This window comes from Bos indicus, chromosome 2 (assembly GCF_029378745.1).
Source record: "Bos indicus isolate NIAB-ARS_2022 breed Sahiwal x Tharparkar chromosome 2, NIAB-ARS_B.indTharparkar_mat_pri_1.0, whole genome shotgun sequence".
Classification (NCBI taxonomy): domain Eukaryota; kingdom Metazoa; phylum Chordata; class Mammalia; order Artiodactyla; family Bovidae; genus Bos; species Bos indicus.
The window spans coordinates 14,454,534-14,473,198 of NC_091761.1; the positions used below are offsets into that span (position 1 = coordinate 14,454,534).

Below are 18,665 nucleotides of genomic sequence, written 5' to 3' on the forward strand. Positions count from 1 at the left end.
TGGAGAAATAATCTTTCCTCTATTTTCATAACACCCGGCAAAGTACCTTCTTAGAGATAAACTCATAAAAAATAGTTGTTGAATTAATAAAAGCATGAATTAATGAAATTTCTTATGATAATAGATTTATAAAATCTAATTATTCATTAAAATGCAATAGAAAACACCTCATATTTCAAGTAATAGCCAAAAATGAGCAACAGGGGAGATTTGGCATGTTTTATTTTAGAGTTATAATTTTTTTTCTGAATAACTAGTGGAAATGATAAAAAAAAAAAAAAAATACATCTCTCACAGCTTAGAAAATGGAGAGACTTCTGTGGTCCTTTAACCATTAATGTGTTGTTGGAGAGAAAAAGATGTTTAATATCTAAAGATGAATACCTTTTGATATTTTGAATAAAAAAATCTGGCATTTCTTAATCATTTTGAAATAAATACCATGTACCATTAAGTATACAGAAACATGATAAACGCAGAACTTAACTTAAAAGTTTAATTAAATTCCTCTGTAAGTTAAACCCAGACACGGATTCATGTCTAAAGATATTTAATATTTATTTTTTTCCTTTAAAGTGATGCTATTTACATTTGACCTTAGAAGGTAAATTGTATCAGTAGGACATCAGGGATTAAGCTGGGCAGTATTAAAGTTAGAACACTCACATGTTTGCAGATTTTCTATGTTGTTAAAAAGAAAAATCACTGTAAAATAAATACTTATTCTTTAATTGCAAGTATCGTAATATGAAACAATCTGTAGGTGGTTCTAAAGTTCTGTCAAGGGGCACTTCCCAGGAGGTGTATTACTACTGTATGAGTGTGGAGAGCAGAGGTGGAAGTCAAGCAGTGGCATTCCATGGGATATTCAGAAAGGTTAATAGTTCAGTTATTCCCAAGAAGCCTTCTTGTTGCAGACCCGTAATTAATGGTCCCACTGCTGCGCTCTCTCGTTCACGCCTTCTTCCTCTTCAGGGAATGCTGATTCATTCTGGCCTTTCATATGCTTAACCCCTGAAATTATAAAAATTATGCTCAATTTATTTCTGGCAGATTGACTGCTTTGCTCCAAGAGATAAAGAAAATGACAGGAACGTTTTCATTGGTGTATATGTGTTTTCTCCAAGAATCTAAACAATCAACCTATATAAACCTTTTAATTAATTCACCGAGGGATAAAAACACACCCAGCCCAATTTCCATTAGAGACAGGCATCTTTTATAGTCATTAAACCTTCTTCATTAAGAATTGCACCACTGCCTATTAAAAACCTGTTAACTAAAAATCTGCTCCCAGGCTCTTATTGTAATTCTGACATATCACTTAGTTCAAATATTTCTTTTGGCATCCATGAACTCTGTTACAATGAAAACCATTAGAACCTCAGGAACAAAGAGGTCTGTGTGCACCATTTCTATAACTTGCAAACAAAAAAAGAATCAGAATGTTGTTAGTCTTCTTTAGGAATAAAAACATATGGATACGATTCTGAAACTTCTGTATTAAAAATGCTTCAGTCACTTCCTCCACAATCTACACAGAGGAAAACCATTGTCAAATCTTTGCCTGCTATGTAAGCTTATATGATCTGGCTTCTCCCTACCTATCTGGCCTCATTTCCACCAGCCTTTCCTGCATCCCCTTCTAATAGTAATTTATGCCCTAACAATACTAACCTGCTCTTAAACATTACAGATCACTCTATGTGTGTCAACTGCTCAGTTGTCTGATTCTTTGCAACCCCTTGGACTGCTGGGCTCCTCTGTCCATGGAATTCTTCAGGCAAGAATACTGGAGTGTTCTAGCCATACTAGCCATTCTCTTCTCCAGGGGAGCTTACCAACCCAGGGATTGAGCCTGGGTCTCCTGCACTGCAGGCGAATTCTTTACCATCTGAGCCACCAGGCTGCCCACAGGTCACTCTAGGCTCCCTCAAACCTCCATCTTTTTCTCGTTCTATTCTCCCTGCCAAATAGCTTCTTCCTACTACCGACCTGATAACCTCTCACTCATCCTGATCTCAGCTGGCCTCCTCTGTGAAGGCTCCCCAAGTTCTCCACGTGGACCTCCTTGGTCTTTCAAATATTTCCCTCTGCTCTGGGATCACTTTCTTTTTATCAATTACTTTATAGAACTATATTTGTTTACATGTCTTTCTCACTAGAACAAACTTGCTGAGGTCAGGATTACGGAGTTTCACTTTGGAGTCCCAGGCACACAGCCTGGCAAATAGGAGGTGTTCATTAATACTGATTGTATAAATGACTAATGGGATGAATGATGTGACACTTAAATATATGTCTTTGGAAGTTCCATACTAATGTATGTTCAGGTTTTTTTCAAAATTAATTCAAATTTGGGGTATAAATCAGAAGGCAATTACTACAACCATACTCTACAAAATTATCTTTCATTTCACTTGGGTCTATTCTGCTAAAACATCATACTAGCTGACACTCTGCCTTATAGTGATGCTTAACATTGAAAAGTTTATAGATATTATATTTTTCAGAAAAGTGGTTTATGAGATTTTTCTAAATATTACTGGAAAACATTATCCTTAGAATTAATAAATGAAAGGAAGTCACTGCTCTTGTTTACTATGAAATGAAGAAACTAAAAAAAAAAAAAGAGAGAGAGTGGATTTGTATATACTATAGTCAGCAAGCCTCAGAGAACCATTTGACAAGGAATGACATCCCTGGGCTTGGGGGATTATTTTGAAAATATATTTGATTGGTTGTAATAATATTTAAATACTTAAATTTCATCTGCAAGCACAGATCACTCACAGTCACTATAGAGAACTTTGTTGTTAACAAATGGAACTTATTTCATCTTGGTATAGATTACATAGGAGAAAAAGGTCTAAATCCTGAGGAGAAGGAAAGGGAGTTTAACGAGCATTCAATCAGTCACTCTGCTAGAGTCTTACATACCTGAGTTACTAAACCTCACAACAACTACACGAGAAAAATCCCTGGATGGTGAAATTTAGATTCCAGGAAGATAAATGGTTTGTTTAAGGTTACAAGGATAGTAACCTCAGTGACATCAATAACCTCAGTTATGCTGATGATACCACTCTAATGGCAGAAAGAGAAGAGGAACTAAAGAGCCTCTTGATGAGGGGGAAGGAAAAGAGAGAAAGAGCTGGTTTAAGACTAAATATTAAAAAAAAATTAAGATCATGGCATCTGGCCCTATTCAGATCAGATCAGATCAGTTGCTCAGTCATGTCCGACTCTTTGTGACCCCATGAATCGCAGCACGCCAGGCCTCCCTGTCCATCACCAACTCCCGGAGTTCACTCAGACTCACGTCCATCGAGTCAGCGATGCCATCCAGCCATCTCATCCTCTGTCGTCCCCTTCTCCTCCTGCCCCCAATCCCTCCCAGCATCAGAGTCTTTTCCAATGAGTCAACTCTTCGCATGAGGTGGCCAAAGTACTGGAGTTTCAGCTTCAGCATCATTCCTTCCAAAGAAATCCCAGGGCTGATCTCCTTCAGAATGGACTGGCTGGATCTCCTTGCAGTCCAAGGGACTCTCAAGAGTCTTCTCCAACACCACAGTTCAAAAGCATCAATTCTTCGGTGCTCAGCCTTCTTCACAGTCCAACTCTCACATCCATACGTGACCACAGGAAAAACCATAGCCTTGACTAGATGAAACTTTGTTGGCAAAGTAATGTCTCTACTTTTGAATATGCTATCTAGGTTATGGCAAATAGAAAGGGAAAAGGTGGAAGCAATGATAGATTTCCTTTTCTTGGGCTACAAAATCACTGTGGAGGGTGACTACAGCCATGAAATCAGAAGACGATTGCTTCTTGGCAGGAAAGCAATTACAAACCTAGACAGTGTGTTGAAAAGCAGAGACGTTACTTTGCTGACAAAGGTCTATATAGTCAAGGCTATGGTCTTCCCAGTGGTCACATACAGTTGTGAGAGCTGGACCATATAGAAGGCAGAACATCAAAGAACTGATGCCTTCAAACTGTGGTGTTGGAGAAGACTCCTGAAAGTCCCTTGGACAGGAAGGAGATCAAACCAGTCAGATTTAAGGGAGATCAACCCTGAGTACTCACTGGAAGAACTGATGCTGAAGCTGAAGCTCCAGTATTTTGGTCATCTGATGCAAACAGATGACCCATTGGAAAAGTCCCTGATGCTGGGAAAGATCGAGGGCATAAGGAAAAGAAGGTGTCAGAGGATGAGATGGCTGGATGGCACCACTGATGAAATGAACATGAGCTTGGTCTAACTCCGGGAGATGGTGAGGGACAGGGAGGTCTGGCATGCTGCAGTCCATGGGGTTGCAAAGAGTTGGACATGACTGGGTGACTGAACAACAACAACAAGGATAGTGTGGTTCCAAGAGAAGTTCTGACACATCCAAGTTCCTCAGTATAGACCGACTGAATGATAAATGAGTGAATGAAGTATAAAGTTCCATTGTCAGGAGACACCCAACTCACTTTCACCTTTAACTTTTGGATGCTAACCTAAATTAATCTATCAATCTCTAGGATTTATTGTAGGATTACCTACTAATCTGGTTCAAACCATCTTGTCATTCCCTCTGAAATATTAAAGCCCAGTAATCATTCAGCTGCCTTCCACTCTTTCCTGAGCTAAAATTGTCTGCATCTCTCCTGGTTCCCAAAGGTTTTACTGTCTCCAGAGTTCATCCCTTTTATCCTTGAGGTAATTACAGAGTAATGAAGTTGTGTTCAGACAATTTTCTTTAAATTAGGGTTAATTCAATGCCAACATTGATTTGTCTGTATGAGGGGGTCAAACACTTTAAAAATGGTAATTAGAATTTCCAATTTATTAAACCATTAATCAACTATTCCCCATATTTTTACTATAGGTCTATTTACTTATTTATTTTGTAATAATAATGGCCACAAAGTTATATGAGAAAGCCTTCTTTAAAGTAAAATGACTCCAACAAACCTTGAAACGTGCCTTCTCAGTCTTAGTTGAGTGTGGCATTAACCATTTCCAGGTGAAAGATGTTGATGAGGCAGAAGTTGGTGACAACACAGTGCTGTTCTACTGAACCACAGATTCTTTGGTTCCCAAAGCATTTATCACTAATATCATCTTTCCATTGAGTAACAGATGTTAGTTAATTTGTGTTTTGACTCTTTTTCCTTTCCAGCAATGTTTGGTTGGTTTTAGATGCAATAAATGCTGAGATTAAAGTGTGAAGTCTGTGAGGACTGTCTAAAATGTTTCTCCCCATGCTCCTCGTCCTATCTCCAGACACACATATGCTTTATACTTCAATTTTCTTTGAACCCGCATTCAATATTTGAGTAATTCTGGAGGTAAAGGAAAGCAACTTGGTCTGGAGGTGTTGATGAAATTCTCAAAGCTTCCTCTTCTGCCAGATGCTAATGAGCACATAGGAAAACACCTCACCTGCCCAGGTGCTGATTCCCAACATGTGGCAAAGGGCCTCCTGAAGCAAGAGAGGCACAGCCAGGGTTCACGTGAGCAGAAAGCAGAGGGATTCCCAAATGCACAGAGGTGCTTTTCTCCATAGCAAGAATGAACACACAAGAGAAGAAACCATAGACAAGACAAGGATGCAACATGAATACATGAAGGGATGAAGAAAATAGTTTGAGGAAAAGAAAGCAGATGGAGTTAAAGAAGAAAAAGAAAAGAAACGTTGCCCCCACCCAGAACATTATACTCATACCCTTCTCCATTCTGTAGGTCAGGAGGACAGATGTGAGTTGGGTAAAGTTGTAAAGTGACTGAGTAAAGAATTACGAAGAATTCATCCATAAAAGGAGGCTTACATTTGGCAAACCACAGGCCAATATGTTTATCAATTAATTCAGAGGGAAAAAAAGGGCAGGTAGATGACATGAAACTCCAAAGAAAAGACGACATGATGAATGACAAAATTAGTATTCCAAAGAGCTGGGAAGATGGCCTAAGTGATTAAGGTAGAGGTCAAAGGGAGCTTTTTCTGTAGGAAGGTTATTTTGGTAGTAAAAGAGAATGAGGACAATCCAGATTGATTATGGTTAGGGGTTCAAGTGACCACAATTTCCTGGTGACCCAGCAGAGTCACCTGTGTGTAGGAACTGAGCTCTTCTAACAGCAGAGGCAGCAATTTAAGAGAGGAGACTTTTCTCGAACTGTGTGCTGGTCAGACCTTTTCTGGATTATGCTGCCCAGTTCTGGACTTGGCATTTCAAGAGTTCCACTGAAGGAAATAACTGGGATTGAAAGCAGTTTTCTGAAATCTCTTCCAGAACTGGATATGAAACTGGACTGTTAAGCATAAAGAAAATTAAGAGGACAAAAGAGGTTGCCATTGATTTCTTCAAAGCCTGGAGAAAGAAATAAAATTTATCTAAGTAGCTACTGAGAGCTGACATTCATGTAGTAAAGGCAAATTGCAGATGGTCCTTGATTTGCAAAAGGGTAAACCACTGAAAATATCATAAGTGGAAAATGCATTTAATACACCCTATTGAACATCACAGCTTAGCCTAGACTACTTTAAATGTGCTCAGAACACATATATTAGCCTGCTGCTGCTGCTGCTAAGTCGCGGCAGTCATGTCCGACTCTATGCGACCCCATAGATGGCAGCCCATCAGGCTCCCCCATCCCTGGGATTCTCCAGTCAAGAACACTGGAGTGGGTTGCCATTTCCTTCTCCAATGCATGCAAGTGAAAAGTGAAAGTGAAGTCGCTCAGTCATGTCTGACTCTTAGCGACCCCATAGACTGCAGCCTACCAGGCTCCTCCGTCCATGGGATTTTCCAGGCAAGAGTACTGGAGTGGGGTGCCATTGCCTTCTCCCATATATTAGCCTACAGTTGGGCAAAATCACCTAACACAAAGCCTACTTTATAATAAAGTGTGGCACCTCTCATGCAATTCATTGAATACCATACTGGAAGTGTAAAACAGAATGGCAGTCTGAGTACAGGATGGTTGCAAGTGTATTGGTTGTTCTCATTCATCATGGTATGGGTGAGTGGAGCTGTGCTCACTGCCTTGCCCAGCACTGTTAGCCCAGAAAAAGATTAAAATTCAAAATTTGAAATACAGTTTCTTCTGAATGTATATTGCTTTTGAACTATTGTAAGTTGAACCATCATTAAGTTGGGGACATCTGCATGGTTTAACATAAAGAAGAAAATTTCTAAGTTCTTCATGTTTGCCCAGCAGTAAGCATGTGAATGAGCTCCCCATCACTGTGTGTGTTCAAGTCAAAGCGAAATTTCTGTTTCAGAGGAGAGTTAAGGGATCCTGCACTGAGTAGCAGGACAGACTAAAATAACTCCAGGACCCTGATATGCTATTCATACACAAAGCAGAGCTTCTTTTCTACTGCAGAATCTGCTCTGCTGTGAGTACTATAAGGTACAAGAAAGTAATTCTAACTTTAAATGACATAAATGGCCCAGATCCACATTTTAAAACTAATTCACATTGGAAGTAGCAAATGTAAATGAATTCATTTTTTTTCAACCACATATTTCAGTTACTTGAACTCATTCTAAAGTCCTCTAGGGAATTTGTGGGTGTATTTTGAGAGCCTCTGACCCTCTTGGAATTCTATTTATACTTACATCTGTGCCTCTTCAGGGAAGAAGGTTCGTAGTTTTCAGCAGAATCTCAGAGGGGTCTCTGATTCACAAATAGTTGTGAATATGAATTCAAGTCTAATCTCTTCACTTTAAAGATGAAAGGACAATTTCGGTTGGCAAAGGGACTTGTTTAAATTCATATAGCAATCATGCGCTGAGCTAGGACACAAATCTGGGCCCCTAATTTCTACTGGGGGCTTTTCATGTGGACCACTAAGCGCTCAATCTTCCATTGTCATTGATCTTTTCCAAATAAAACCTGTAGGAAAATGTAGTAACTTAAGATCATGAGGCCCTTTTCATTATCAAATTCTTTCAACTCATAACAGATATAAATCTAACTTCTCAGTCTTTTTTTCATCATTGCTGTTAATGTTTTTTAATAGAATTTGTAATCAGGAAGATGTAGAATTTAAATTTAACCTAGCATAATTCTCAGAATAGAACCAAGTTACAAATAATATTTGGGTTATCGGAAAAGAAGCAATATGAGTTCAATATAATAATGTTCCTTCTGTGTGTTGAACAGGGGAGAGACACAACTGCAAATCAGATGGGAATGTAGGTCAGAGGTGATGGTGTGCATATAAAAGAAATTCATTCAATGAAAGCATGTTGCAGAAATAAAGCATTTAGAGAGTTCTGATGTGGGGAAGAGGAGGTCCAACTCGGAGATAATAATTTGGACAGCCATTGATGGAGCAATATGCTGGTTAGATTAAGCAAAATAGCAAGTCTAATTTCTTTATGAGAAAACTATTTGAAAAATACATTTAACAATCATTAGTTTTCTGAAGGCTTACTATACACAAAAGAGCGAGTTTAATGGCTCTAAAAAGATGATTGCTTGTATATCAATCCTTCAAATTTTATCAAAATAATCATGTTAATTTACTCAAGGAATATAATTTAAGCCATAATATGGTACATCAAGCCTAAGAAGTAAAGGCCCACCATTTGTCAGGTTGAAAATGTGCTTTGCATTTCCCAAAACGCTTTCACATGTATTTTGTCTAATCTTCTTGTCATTCATTTAAAATAAATATAAATCATTTATAATAAATAAATGCATTCATACATAATAAATTAAATATAATATAGCTATAATAAATAGCTATCTATTAATTTAATGCTTAGGGTCACAGAGATCAAATGACCTATCCATTTCATTCCAAAGGTAAACACCAAATATGTCCTGAAAAGTGAAAGTGAAGTCTTTCAGTCGTGTCCGATTCTTTGTGATCCCATGGACTGTAGCCTACCAGGCTCCTCCATCCATGGGATTTTCCAGGCAAAAGTACTGGAGTGGGTTGCCATTTCCTTCTCCAGAGTATCTTCCCGACCCAGGGATCGAACCCAGGTCTCCCGCATTGTAAGCAAGACGCTTTACCATCTGAGCCACCGGGGAAGTCTAAATATGTCCTGAACTCACCCTAAATCTATCCCTTTCTATTTTATTTAAAGTAATTTCATATACACAGCACAGTTGTTCTCTGGTCCCATACTATGACTGTTCAGTTAATGTAAATTGCAAATCCACACATAATCATTTCACTTAACTACACATTACTTACAGAAGCATTTCTCTGCAGAAGAATAAATGTGTAATATGCTAATTTCTTAATCATACATAGGAATAGAGGCAGCATGTTTGTCTGATACTCATAAATATTCAGAAGTATTACATATTTATGTATATTTTACTTATCATATATTTTACCAAAGCTGTTGCCCAAGAGTAAAACCTGGATGAAAGATTTAGCAGTAAATACTAAGAAGATAGGAGACAAAGTACACTTACCTGCTATCATTAGAAGTATGAATTCAAAGAGTATCTTTGAAGAGTAATCTAGTCTCATTTTTCAAGATGCAAAGTGTTCATATCTTTATCAGAAAGTCTAAGGTTGGATTCAGGCAAGAATATGATTTTTTTAATTTTGCAAGGATACGGCTGTTTAGCCAAGGTTGAGAATCACGTTGATAGACCAAATGTCTCTTTTGCCCTCTACAGCCAAGTGCTCTCCCTTTTTCTTCAAAGCTAATGCATTCCATGAACTCAGAAGTAAAGTTACATTTTTAAGCCTACACATAATGGAGCTAAACAGTGTTGGGCAATTTCACTTATAGCAAGAGACAGAATGACTCCTTCTCTTGCAAGGCTTGGCTGTCATTGATTGAACACAATAGCATATCTAAAATAAAGAATGCATCAATCAGCAGGAGTTGGTGGTTAGCCTTGAAAGCACTAAAAATAAAATAGTGAATGGAGAGTCGCGTTTAAAGCACAGAACAAATGATGCTTATTTTTTTCTTAAGTGTGTCCACAGAAGGATGTCCTGTCCTGGCATTTTCAAAGTTTCTGCCTTCCAATTGCTTCTATTGAAACAATGGTCACTCTAGGCTACCATACCCTTGAAACAGAGCAGGGCCCTATGTCCCTTTCCCTGGGCTCCCAAGTCCTCAGCCTGGCTTTTGTCTGTAGAAAAACTTTAGTCAAAAAACAAGTTTAATCAAAAAAGTTTAAAAATGCAGGAACGAAAGAAAACAAAGGAGACCCAATGATAAACATTTGGTCATTAAGCAAAGTCAATGACTTCTAGTTTCTCCTCAAGGGTTGTAGATAATATTCTGAACAGTGTTTTCACTATTGAAACCCCCTTTGAGCTTCTTTTGAGCTGTACTGTAGATGGTGAAAACCCCCACAAGTTGAAAGAAATTAACTACGTGATGACCAGACTGCAGCCATGACTTAAACTACCCAAATCCTGAGAATGGGCCTCAAAGAAATGGGAACAAACCATGGGAATGAAGATTAATTGTACTTAAAACAATCAAGATGACACTGATCAGACCACTGCATGGTTGGTTTCAGGATGACTGTTAGAGCTGACTGTGCTGTTTCTGCAGGTAACTCCCTCCCTCCACGGATTATAGGTCTTGCTCACTGATTGTCAGGTGGACAGTCAGCCTTATGGTATTTATCCATCTGTGTCAATAATCACTGAACATCAGTCGTCTAAATGCACCGGAGATTGTTAGACTGTCTGATTTTTCTCTCCTCAAATCTCTAACAACCCTGTACTCTCTTCACACTCAGTTGATTTTACAGAAATAACTGAAATAGCCATTAATGAATTGACATCAGCATGGCCAAATTACCAATATATTTGAATCTATATCCATATCTCTGCCTCCTCTCATAAGCCTCACCCTTCATTTTTATCCACCCCTCTTTTTCACAGTATGTCTCACCCTTTCAAAGAATTCTCCAAAAATTATAAACTGTCTCTCTCTGGCATCATCAATTTCTCCCATTCTACTAAAATATTTCCATAACCACAAAAACATATTTTCATTTATTCCATTTCAAGAAACTGTTTCTTGACTCCATTCTACCTCTAGTCACTGCCCCTTCTTTTTAGAACAAAACTCCTATAGTATAATAAAAGGTTACTCACTTTATAACCTTTCCTTGACATACTCTAATCAGACTTCTATGCCCATCACTCCTTTAAAATAGTTCTTGTCAAATTTCCCCAACAAACTCCATCTGGGGAAATCCAGTGGTCAGTTTCACACCCATTTTAGATAAAATCTTGACAGCATTTAACATAATTGGTCTGTTAATTTAATCTCAAAATGATCAAACACACCTGTTTTTCCACTTAGCTCGCTTGCCACTCCTTCTTGGTCTTTCTAGCTAGCTAGACAATCCTTTTCATTCTCACCCTACATGCCAGCCACTTTCAGGACTTGGTTATTGAATGTTTTCTCTATTTGTACTCACTTCTCATCCAATACTACTGTTTTAAATATGATATGTAAATTGATGATTTCCAACTGTATATTGTCAGGCCCAGTCCCACGTCTGAGTTCAGATTCATATAACCAACAGCCTAACTGTATTCTGACTTTTAGATGTTTAATAGGCATCCCAAATTTAGTATATCTAAAACATGGTCTAGATTCTGTCCTGAATCTTCAAATAGAAACAAGCACCCGGCCCCTACCAACCTTCTCTTTTCCAAATCTTTCCCATCTTAGTCAACAGAATATTCTCAGGTCTAGTGTATTCCTTGCATCATCTTGTTCCTTTCACACTCCTTTTCCAATGCATGACCAAATTGTGAAGCCTCTACATGCAAAATTGTATTCCAAATCCAATCAGCTTTCATCAGTTCCAGCACTACCATCTTAGTCCCATTAATCTCTACTTGGAGGATCTCAGACAGCCTTCTAACTGGTTTCCCTACTTTCTCTTCTTCCACCCTATAGTTAATTCCCCAAACAATTTACAGAATAATCTCTCACAACATTGCATCGTTCCTCCAATGAAAATCTTTGATGACTTCTCATTATCCTTATCCTAAGAATGAAATTCAAATGACTCACCATAAATTCATAATCATTAAGATGCTACATGATTAAGTTCTGTCTGGTTCTGGCCTTGCCTCCTTCCAACCGTTCCCTCACGCGCTTGGCTACATTGGTATTTTACACACAGGCCTTGCACAACCTCAGACCTTGTTCACCTCATTCTCTTTACTGGATTCCTTTTCTTCTGAGGGGCTTATATGCCGTTTTTCTTCACCTCATTGGGCTTTTGTTGAGATGTTGTCACTTCAGAGAAGACCACTGACTGTCCCGTTTAAAACATCTTATGTATCTTTTACTTTCAATGTGATTTAGCTTATTTTTTCCTTCCTTTAGAGCACTGATCACTTCTTGGTTGCATATTTCTTTATGGACTTGTGGTGGGCCTCCGCTAGAATATCAGCACCATGAAACTGGAGCCAACATACTGTTTTATTTCTTGACTGATCAGCAGAGCCCAGAACAATGCCTGAACATTACAGATGTTCAGTACATCTTAAATAAGGAAATGACTAACTTTTGATCATTTAACAAACTTTAATATTATCTCACTTTTAAAAAATTTCCTATTCAACGTATAAAGAATTTTCAACCTAGCCAATTTGTTTTTTCAGATGGATGAACTTCTGCCCAATCCATTTAAGCACATCTTTGTTCTTCTTGGTCTCCCATACTATTTCAGATTACCAATCTCGACTCATTTAGTAATTATGTTTCTGAAATTCCACCTATCCAAGAAAATATGCAGGAAATCTCAAAGATGAAAAGGAGAAATGGTACTTTCCTCAGTATATAAAGTTGTTTTGATCACCAAACACAGTTAATGAATCCTATTGGGTACATGGCTTTTGTAATATAAGTAATGTAAATGGACTTGATTAAATATTTTGGTCTCCTCAGTGATTCTCCTGTTACTTAATTTTTTTCTTTGTGGGAAAGCGCTAATCCTGATGAGTTGATAGTTACATGTAGTTTCAAAATCAGCTCAGCTCTCTCCATGTCCTGAGGCTGTTTTGCTCCCCTGTTTCTGTGGAGGGCCTCAGCTCTGTTTGCTTTTCATTATGCAGCTTGCTGGCGGCCAGGAAGCTTCTGAATGATGAGATTGTTCTGTTTCATCCTCTGCCTGACCCAAGGACTTGCAGTTCGCACTCTGAGCTTTGCAACTCTTTTGCTCTGACCCTGCTTCTTCTGTTCAGATTTACCATTGTTCTCCCAGGCATTCTTGTTCACAGGCAGTTGTACTCTCTGACCATCCATTTAAACAGCAGTTTATTGTACCACCGTGGGACTCACTGACCCACTTTCATTTTTGATTTTCTGCCCTACAGTTGGTCTGTTTTGCTTGTCACCCAGTGTAAAGTCACAATCTCTCTTCTTTTTACATAGATCTTTAATAAACTCTCCTTGGATGAGCTGATGCCATTTATTCTTTTCAAATCTTGATTTATTAATACTTGATGCAAAAGGCCTAGTGAGAAGCAAATTTATATTGTTTATATGACAAAGGAAAAATAGTAAAAAATTTTTTTGCTTAAAATTGTAATTTTCTGTTATTTCTACCCTATGATATAAAAATGTAATAACTAGGAAAAACAAGTATTTGCCTACCAAATTTATTCAGTTTCTCAACACAGGATTATCTCTTACCTGGGAAATTCTTTTCAATACCAAACTTAGAACTGTGAAACTCACCTTTGACATTATAAATTAATTGCCCTAAAACCATGACTTTTGAATTTTCAAATTCTTCTCTAGAAAAGGAAAACAATCTTACTTTCAGTATATATACACTGCATTTAATTTACATCACCTTTATATTAGAAAAATTCTAAAATTATCAACAAAATTTAATGTAAGTCTTTTTTAAAAAACTCATGTTGAATTTCATTTAAACCTACAGATTAAGAGGCAGAATTCTCTTGAAGTATGTTTATGGCTTCTCACAACCAAAATGACTTGAAATTACTTCAATTTTTCCCCTAAACTTATTGTGCATCTATAGTCTACTTACCTTTCCTTAGATATTTATTTCATTTCTCACTCAAATAATAGATAGTACTGAGAGAGAAAACATATATATATATATATATATATATATATATATATATATATGCTTCCCTGTAGCTCAAACGGTAAAGAAACTGCCTGCAATGCAGGAGACCAGGGTTCGATCCCTGGGTTGAGAAGTTCCTCTGGAGAAGGGAATGGCAACCCACTCCAGTATTCTTGCCTGGAGAATTCCATGGACAGAGAAGTCTGGTGGCCTACAGTCCATGCAGTCGCAAAAAGTCAGACACGAATGAGCGACACACACATGTATATGGGGTAACTATCAGATTTTTAGGGATAAAATGAAATTGTTGAGAATGAACAGCACTATTATTTCTGGCTTGATATACTAACTAGAAAGTCTCCAATTTGCTAATATAAGGTAGCTGGGCCTCTCAGAGAAGATACCAGAAGGGGCATTTGGCTAGGGCTTCTTACTCAAAGCTGGCCACGAATTAGACTTTTGATATTATCTCCAAATGAACTCATATTGATAACAGATATATTTATTGACAACCTCCAGAAGCTCTTTAGTAAGGGAGCCATATAGACGGATGGACATGGAAGAGCAGCCTACATCCCTGTTCTAATCCCTTCTAGTCTTCTCCCCACAAACTATTAGGCCACAGAGCTGCCTTCCCTTAAGCAGCTATAGAGTTGTGGAAAAGCGCTTTTTCTCAATCACAGAAGCATGACCTTTTAGGATCAGAAGAACTTTAAAAGTAGATTTGAGTTCAAACGGCAGTCTGACTGCCTCTTAACACACACACACACACTCATACACATAGACACATACTGTTACCACCACCACCATCATATTAAGATGTGAACCAATGCCTATTTTCTGAAGTCCCACAGCAGACAGCAATCACTGAATCTAGAACACAGGTTTTCAAGACTTTATTCTGTATTATCTGCTTTGTACCAAACCAGACCCAGAAAATGATGAACCAGCTGGTGCCTGGGAGTCCCAACAGAGTTCCCTTCCGCCTTCTCTTACCCAACCACAACCTGGCTGCCTGATAGCCATGTAAAACCACTAGAAGGCCAAATGGCTTCCATGGTATGGGGCAACTGGACTTTCTAGTTGGATACTGTAATGGATGCTTTGTTAGATTGAAATGGGCTGTTAGTATGATAATTTAGGCAATATTATGGGCCCTGTTTCTATAACTTGGCCTGAAAAAAATAGCATTGATTCTATGTATTTTCAGATCCAATTTATGAGAGCAAATTTGGATCTGAAATCAAATCAAATTTGTGACAACAATCCCTTTTTATAATTAGAGTCTTTGTGAGAACAATCCCTTTTTATAATTAGAGTCTGCTTGTTCTGGAAATTCGCCAACAGTAGTACCAGAATATAGTTAGAAGTGGATAGAAATCAGAGGTATACTTTTGTAAGTTTTTAAGAAAAATTTATTTCTCAACAAGTAACATTATCCACCAGATACTCCTGATTTGTTCTTTATAATGAGTGTCTATTGTTTAGTCTTTTCTCTACCCTCCCCTTCTTATAGGGAATGACTATCCTTCCCACTCACTTTCCTTCAGAAGCACGCTTCTCCCCATTCAACTCTGCCTGGTTCTTATCTTATCCTCTGACTGCTATGCCAAGGACAGGGATATGTGACCCATGCTGCTCCTAGTATAATCCCTCTCCCATGATCTTATTGTTTGAAACAAAGTCATTATAAGAGAGTCTTTAATTTATGGATGATACATGGTGTTAAACTTGTTTGCTCTCGATGCTCATGTTTCCTACTTAAGGTGATAGCTGGTCTTCAGGGGACTGTAGGGAGGATGAAGTTATAATAAAGAAAATGGATGAGATGGCAGCCTTTGATTCTCTTTATTTCCTGAGTCTCAGCTGCTTCCTTTCCTTTCTTGCCTAGTGATTTGTTTTCCCTCATAAAGTAGCCAAATAGTCTTTCAGTAAATTTCTCTTCAGTCAGTTCAGTCCCTCAGTGATGTCTGACTCTTTGCCACCCCCATGGACTGCAGCATGCCAGGCTTCCCTATCCATCACCAACTCCCAGAGCTTACTCAAACTCATGTTAATCGAGCTGGTGATGCCATCCAACCATCTCATCCTCTGTCGACCCCTTCTCCTCCTGCCTTCAGTCTTTCCCAGCATCAGGGTCTTTTCCAATGAGTTGGTTCTTCACATCAGGTGGCCAAAGTATTGAAGTTTCAGCTTCAGATCAGTCCTTCCAATGAATATTCAGACTGATTTCCTTCAGGATTGACTGGTTGGATCTCCTTGCAGTCCAAGGGACTCTCAAGAGTCTTCTCCAACACCACAGTTCAAAAGCATCAATTCTTCGGCACTCAGCTTTCTTTATAGTACAATGCTTATGTCCACACATGACTACTGGAAAAACCATAGCTTTGACTAGATGGACCTTTGTTGGCAAAGTAATGTTTCTGCTTTTTAATATGCTGTCTAGGTTGGTCATAGCTTTTCTTCCAAGGAGCAAGCATCTTTTAAATTCATGACTACAGTCACCATCTGCAGTGATTTTGGAGCCCAAGAAAATAAAATCTGTCACTGTTTCCATTGTTTCCCCATCTATTTGCCATGAAGTGATGGAATCAGAGTCCATGATCTTAGTTTTCTGAATGTTGAGTTTTAAGACAACTTTTTCACTCTCCTCTTTCAGTTTCATCAAGATGCTCTTTAGTTCTTCTGAAGTATACTTTGAACTTTACACTCATGACTGGAACTAAAGCAAATTAGATTTGGAGTTTGAGCTGTGAAGCCCAAAGTGTCCTGAATAATCTATTCTCCCTTGTTAATGTTTTCGCTCCAATCTCCTTCTGGGACGGAAGAAGACAGGGAAAATGAAAAGCAACTGGGATATTCCCTTTTTCTCCCCTATACCTCCATCTTTGAATGCAACTTTTGATGAGCTGAGAACTAGACAAAGATGGGAAATGTTCCACCATGTCTCAGGAGTGAACTTCAAGTTAAATCTGAACTTTACACTAATGACTGGAACTAAAGTAATAGAGAAAATTTAGGACATTTTTTGCAAAGTCAGTAATTGTCTCCCCATGGGCAAGGCATTGTTTGAAGAATGAGTAGCAGACTTTCAGGTCAGGGGTAAAAATCATCACACTGGTTTCACACTTTCTTTTGTTCCTGAGACGATAATTTTGTTACTATAAAGCCCTGAGCACTTATGATCAGCTTCACTATGTGGATTTGTAAATAATCAGATGACAGTATTTGAGTGATTTTAAAACAAGTGTTCAGCCCAGAATTGTCACAACTCACTTTTAAAGTGCTTAAAATTTGTCAGTTTTCTCAGATTAAACATTTATTCAGTAAATTGTGGAGAAGACATGCCAGATATTGATACACATGATATCAGAACATATTAAAAGTAATTTCCTAAAGATTCTAGGAAAATATAACAAAGAAAACCTTTTTTAAAATTCCCCCAACAATTTAGCTTTTGAGTTCCTCCTCATCATTATTTCAACTTGGGGCTTGGGGCTAGTGCACTGGGACGACCCAGAGGGATGGTATGGGGAGGGAGGAGGGAGGAGGGTTCAGGATGGGGAGCACATGTATACCTGTGATGGATTCATTTTGATATTTGGCAAAACTAATACAATTATGTAAAGTTTAAAAATAAAATAAAATTAAAAAAAATACTTTATTTCATTAAATCTAAAGTATTAGGCTCTCCTCTAAACAGTTCCTTTATTTTATTAACATGTTTTACAATTTTCTCACCAAAGGTGAATTAAAAAAAAGAAAATACAAGTAAGTAGAATCTGTAATTCTTGATGCTTCTTATTTTGTTGTTCTTGTTCATCTATATGTCCCCTCTCACCTAATTTATCCTTGTATTATGATCACAGTTAATTCTAGATAAAAGTGAGGTTCAGTTTAAGCATGACTAACCCCAACCTCAACGCGGCATCCAATCTGTCTCAGACTGAAGGATCACTTTGGAAGTTTCATTCTTTTTCTTTCCTTTGCACGTTTATTCTATCTTACCAATATTTATAATTAACAGTAACCTACAGTAAGACTCTCTTTGGTTGCCCCCATTATTCTCCTGATTCTATCATGTTGTTTAATAAATAATAATATTATTACTGTAGGAGACAGGAAAAGTAAAAGAAAAGCAGGTTCTGGCAAGGGCCACAAAAGAAATTTATAATTATTGATAAACTGGATGCTATAAGGCATGAGACTCTTGGAACAAGTCCAGAGGGAACAGTTCATAGTCTTGAAAACAAGATATGATCCTGGGGTTGGAAAACCGACCCCAGACTGTTTCTCAACTGGCGTCTCAGAGTCACATGTTTTACGTATCTGGTGGAAAATCTATAGATAAGAATATTAGTCTTAGTTACTGATTCGTTATTGATTACTGTTTCCTAATTACTCAATGGTTAATGATCATTTTGTTCTTTGGCCCTGAAGGCCACATGAGTTATAGTTTAACTCCCCGCATATTCTTTCATTGAAGCTGAAAGTATAGTAAAGCTGGCTTGGATTCAGTTTCGGCACCTTCACTTTGGAGTGGTGCTGGTCCCTGGTCCTTGCTTTTCTCTGAATTCTTGCATCTCGTTTCTCATTCTCTCACCGC

General features: G+C 38.0%; 1 protein-coding gene across 2 annotated transcripts in view; it reads right to left on the reverse strand.

The window, feature by feature from the left end:
• Positions 1-533: 533 nt before the first annotated feature.
• Positions 534-18,665, reverse strand: part of PPP1R1C (protein phosphatase 1 regulatory inhibitor subunit 1C) — a 120,834-nt gene continuing 102,702 nt past the window's right edge. The window contains exons 1-2 of one of the 2 annotated variants that reach the window (XR_011570607.1): positions 9,434-9,854; positions 927-1,014 (exon numbers count right to left, since the gene is read on the reverse strand). Coding sequence is in view for 1 of the 2 variants with exons in the window: in XM_019969786.2 (XP_019825345.1) it covers positions 926-1,014 (89 nt within the window). In the remaining variant the exon portion in view is untranslated. Of the gene's footprint in view, positions 1,015-9,433; positions 9,855-18,665 lie in introns of those variants that run through there. The other variant, XM_019969786.2, reaches the window with a different exon arrangement.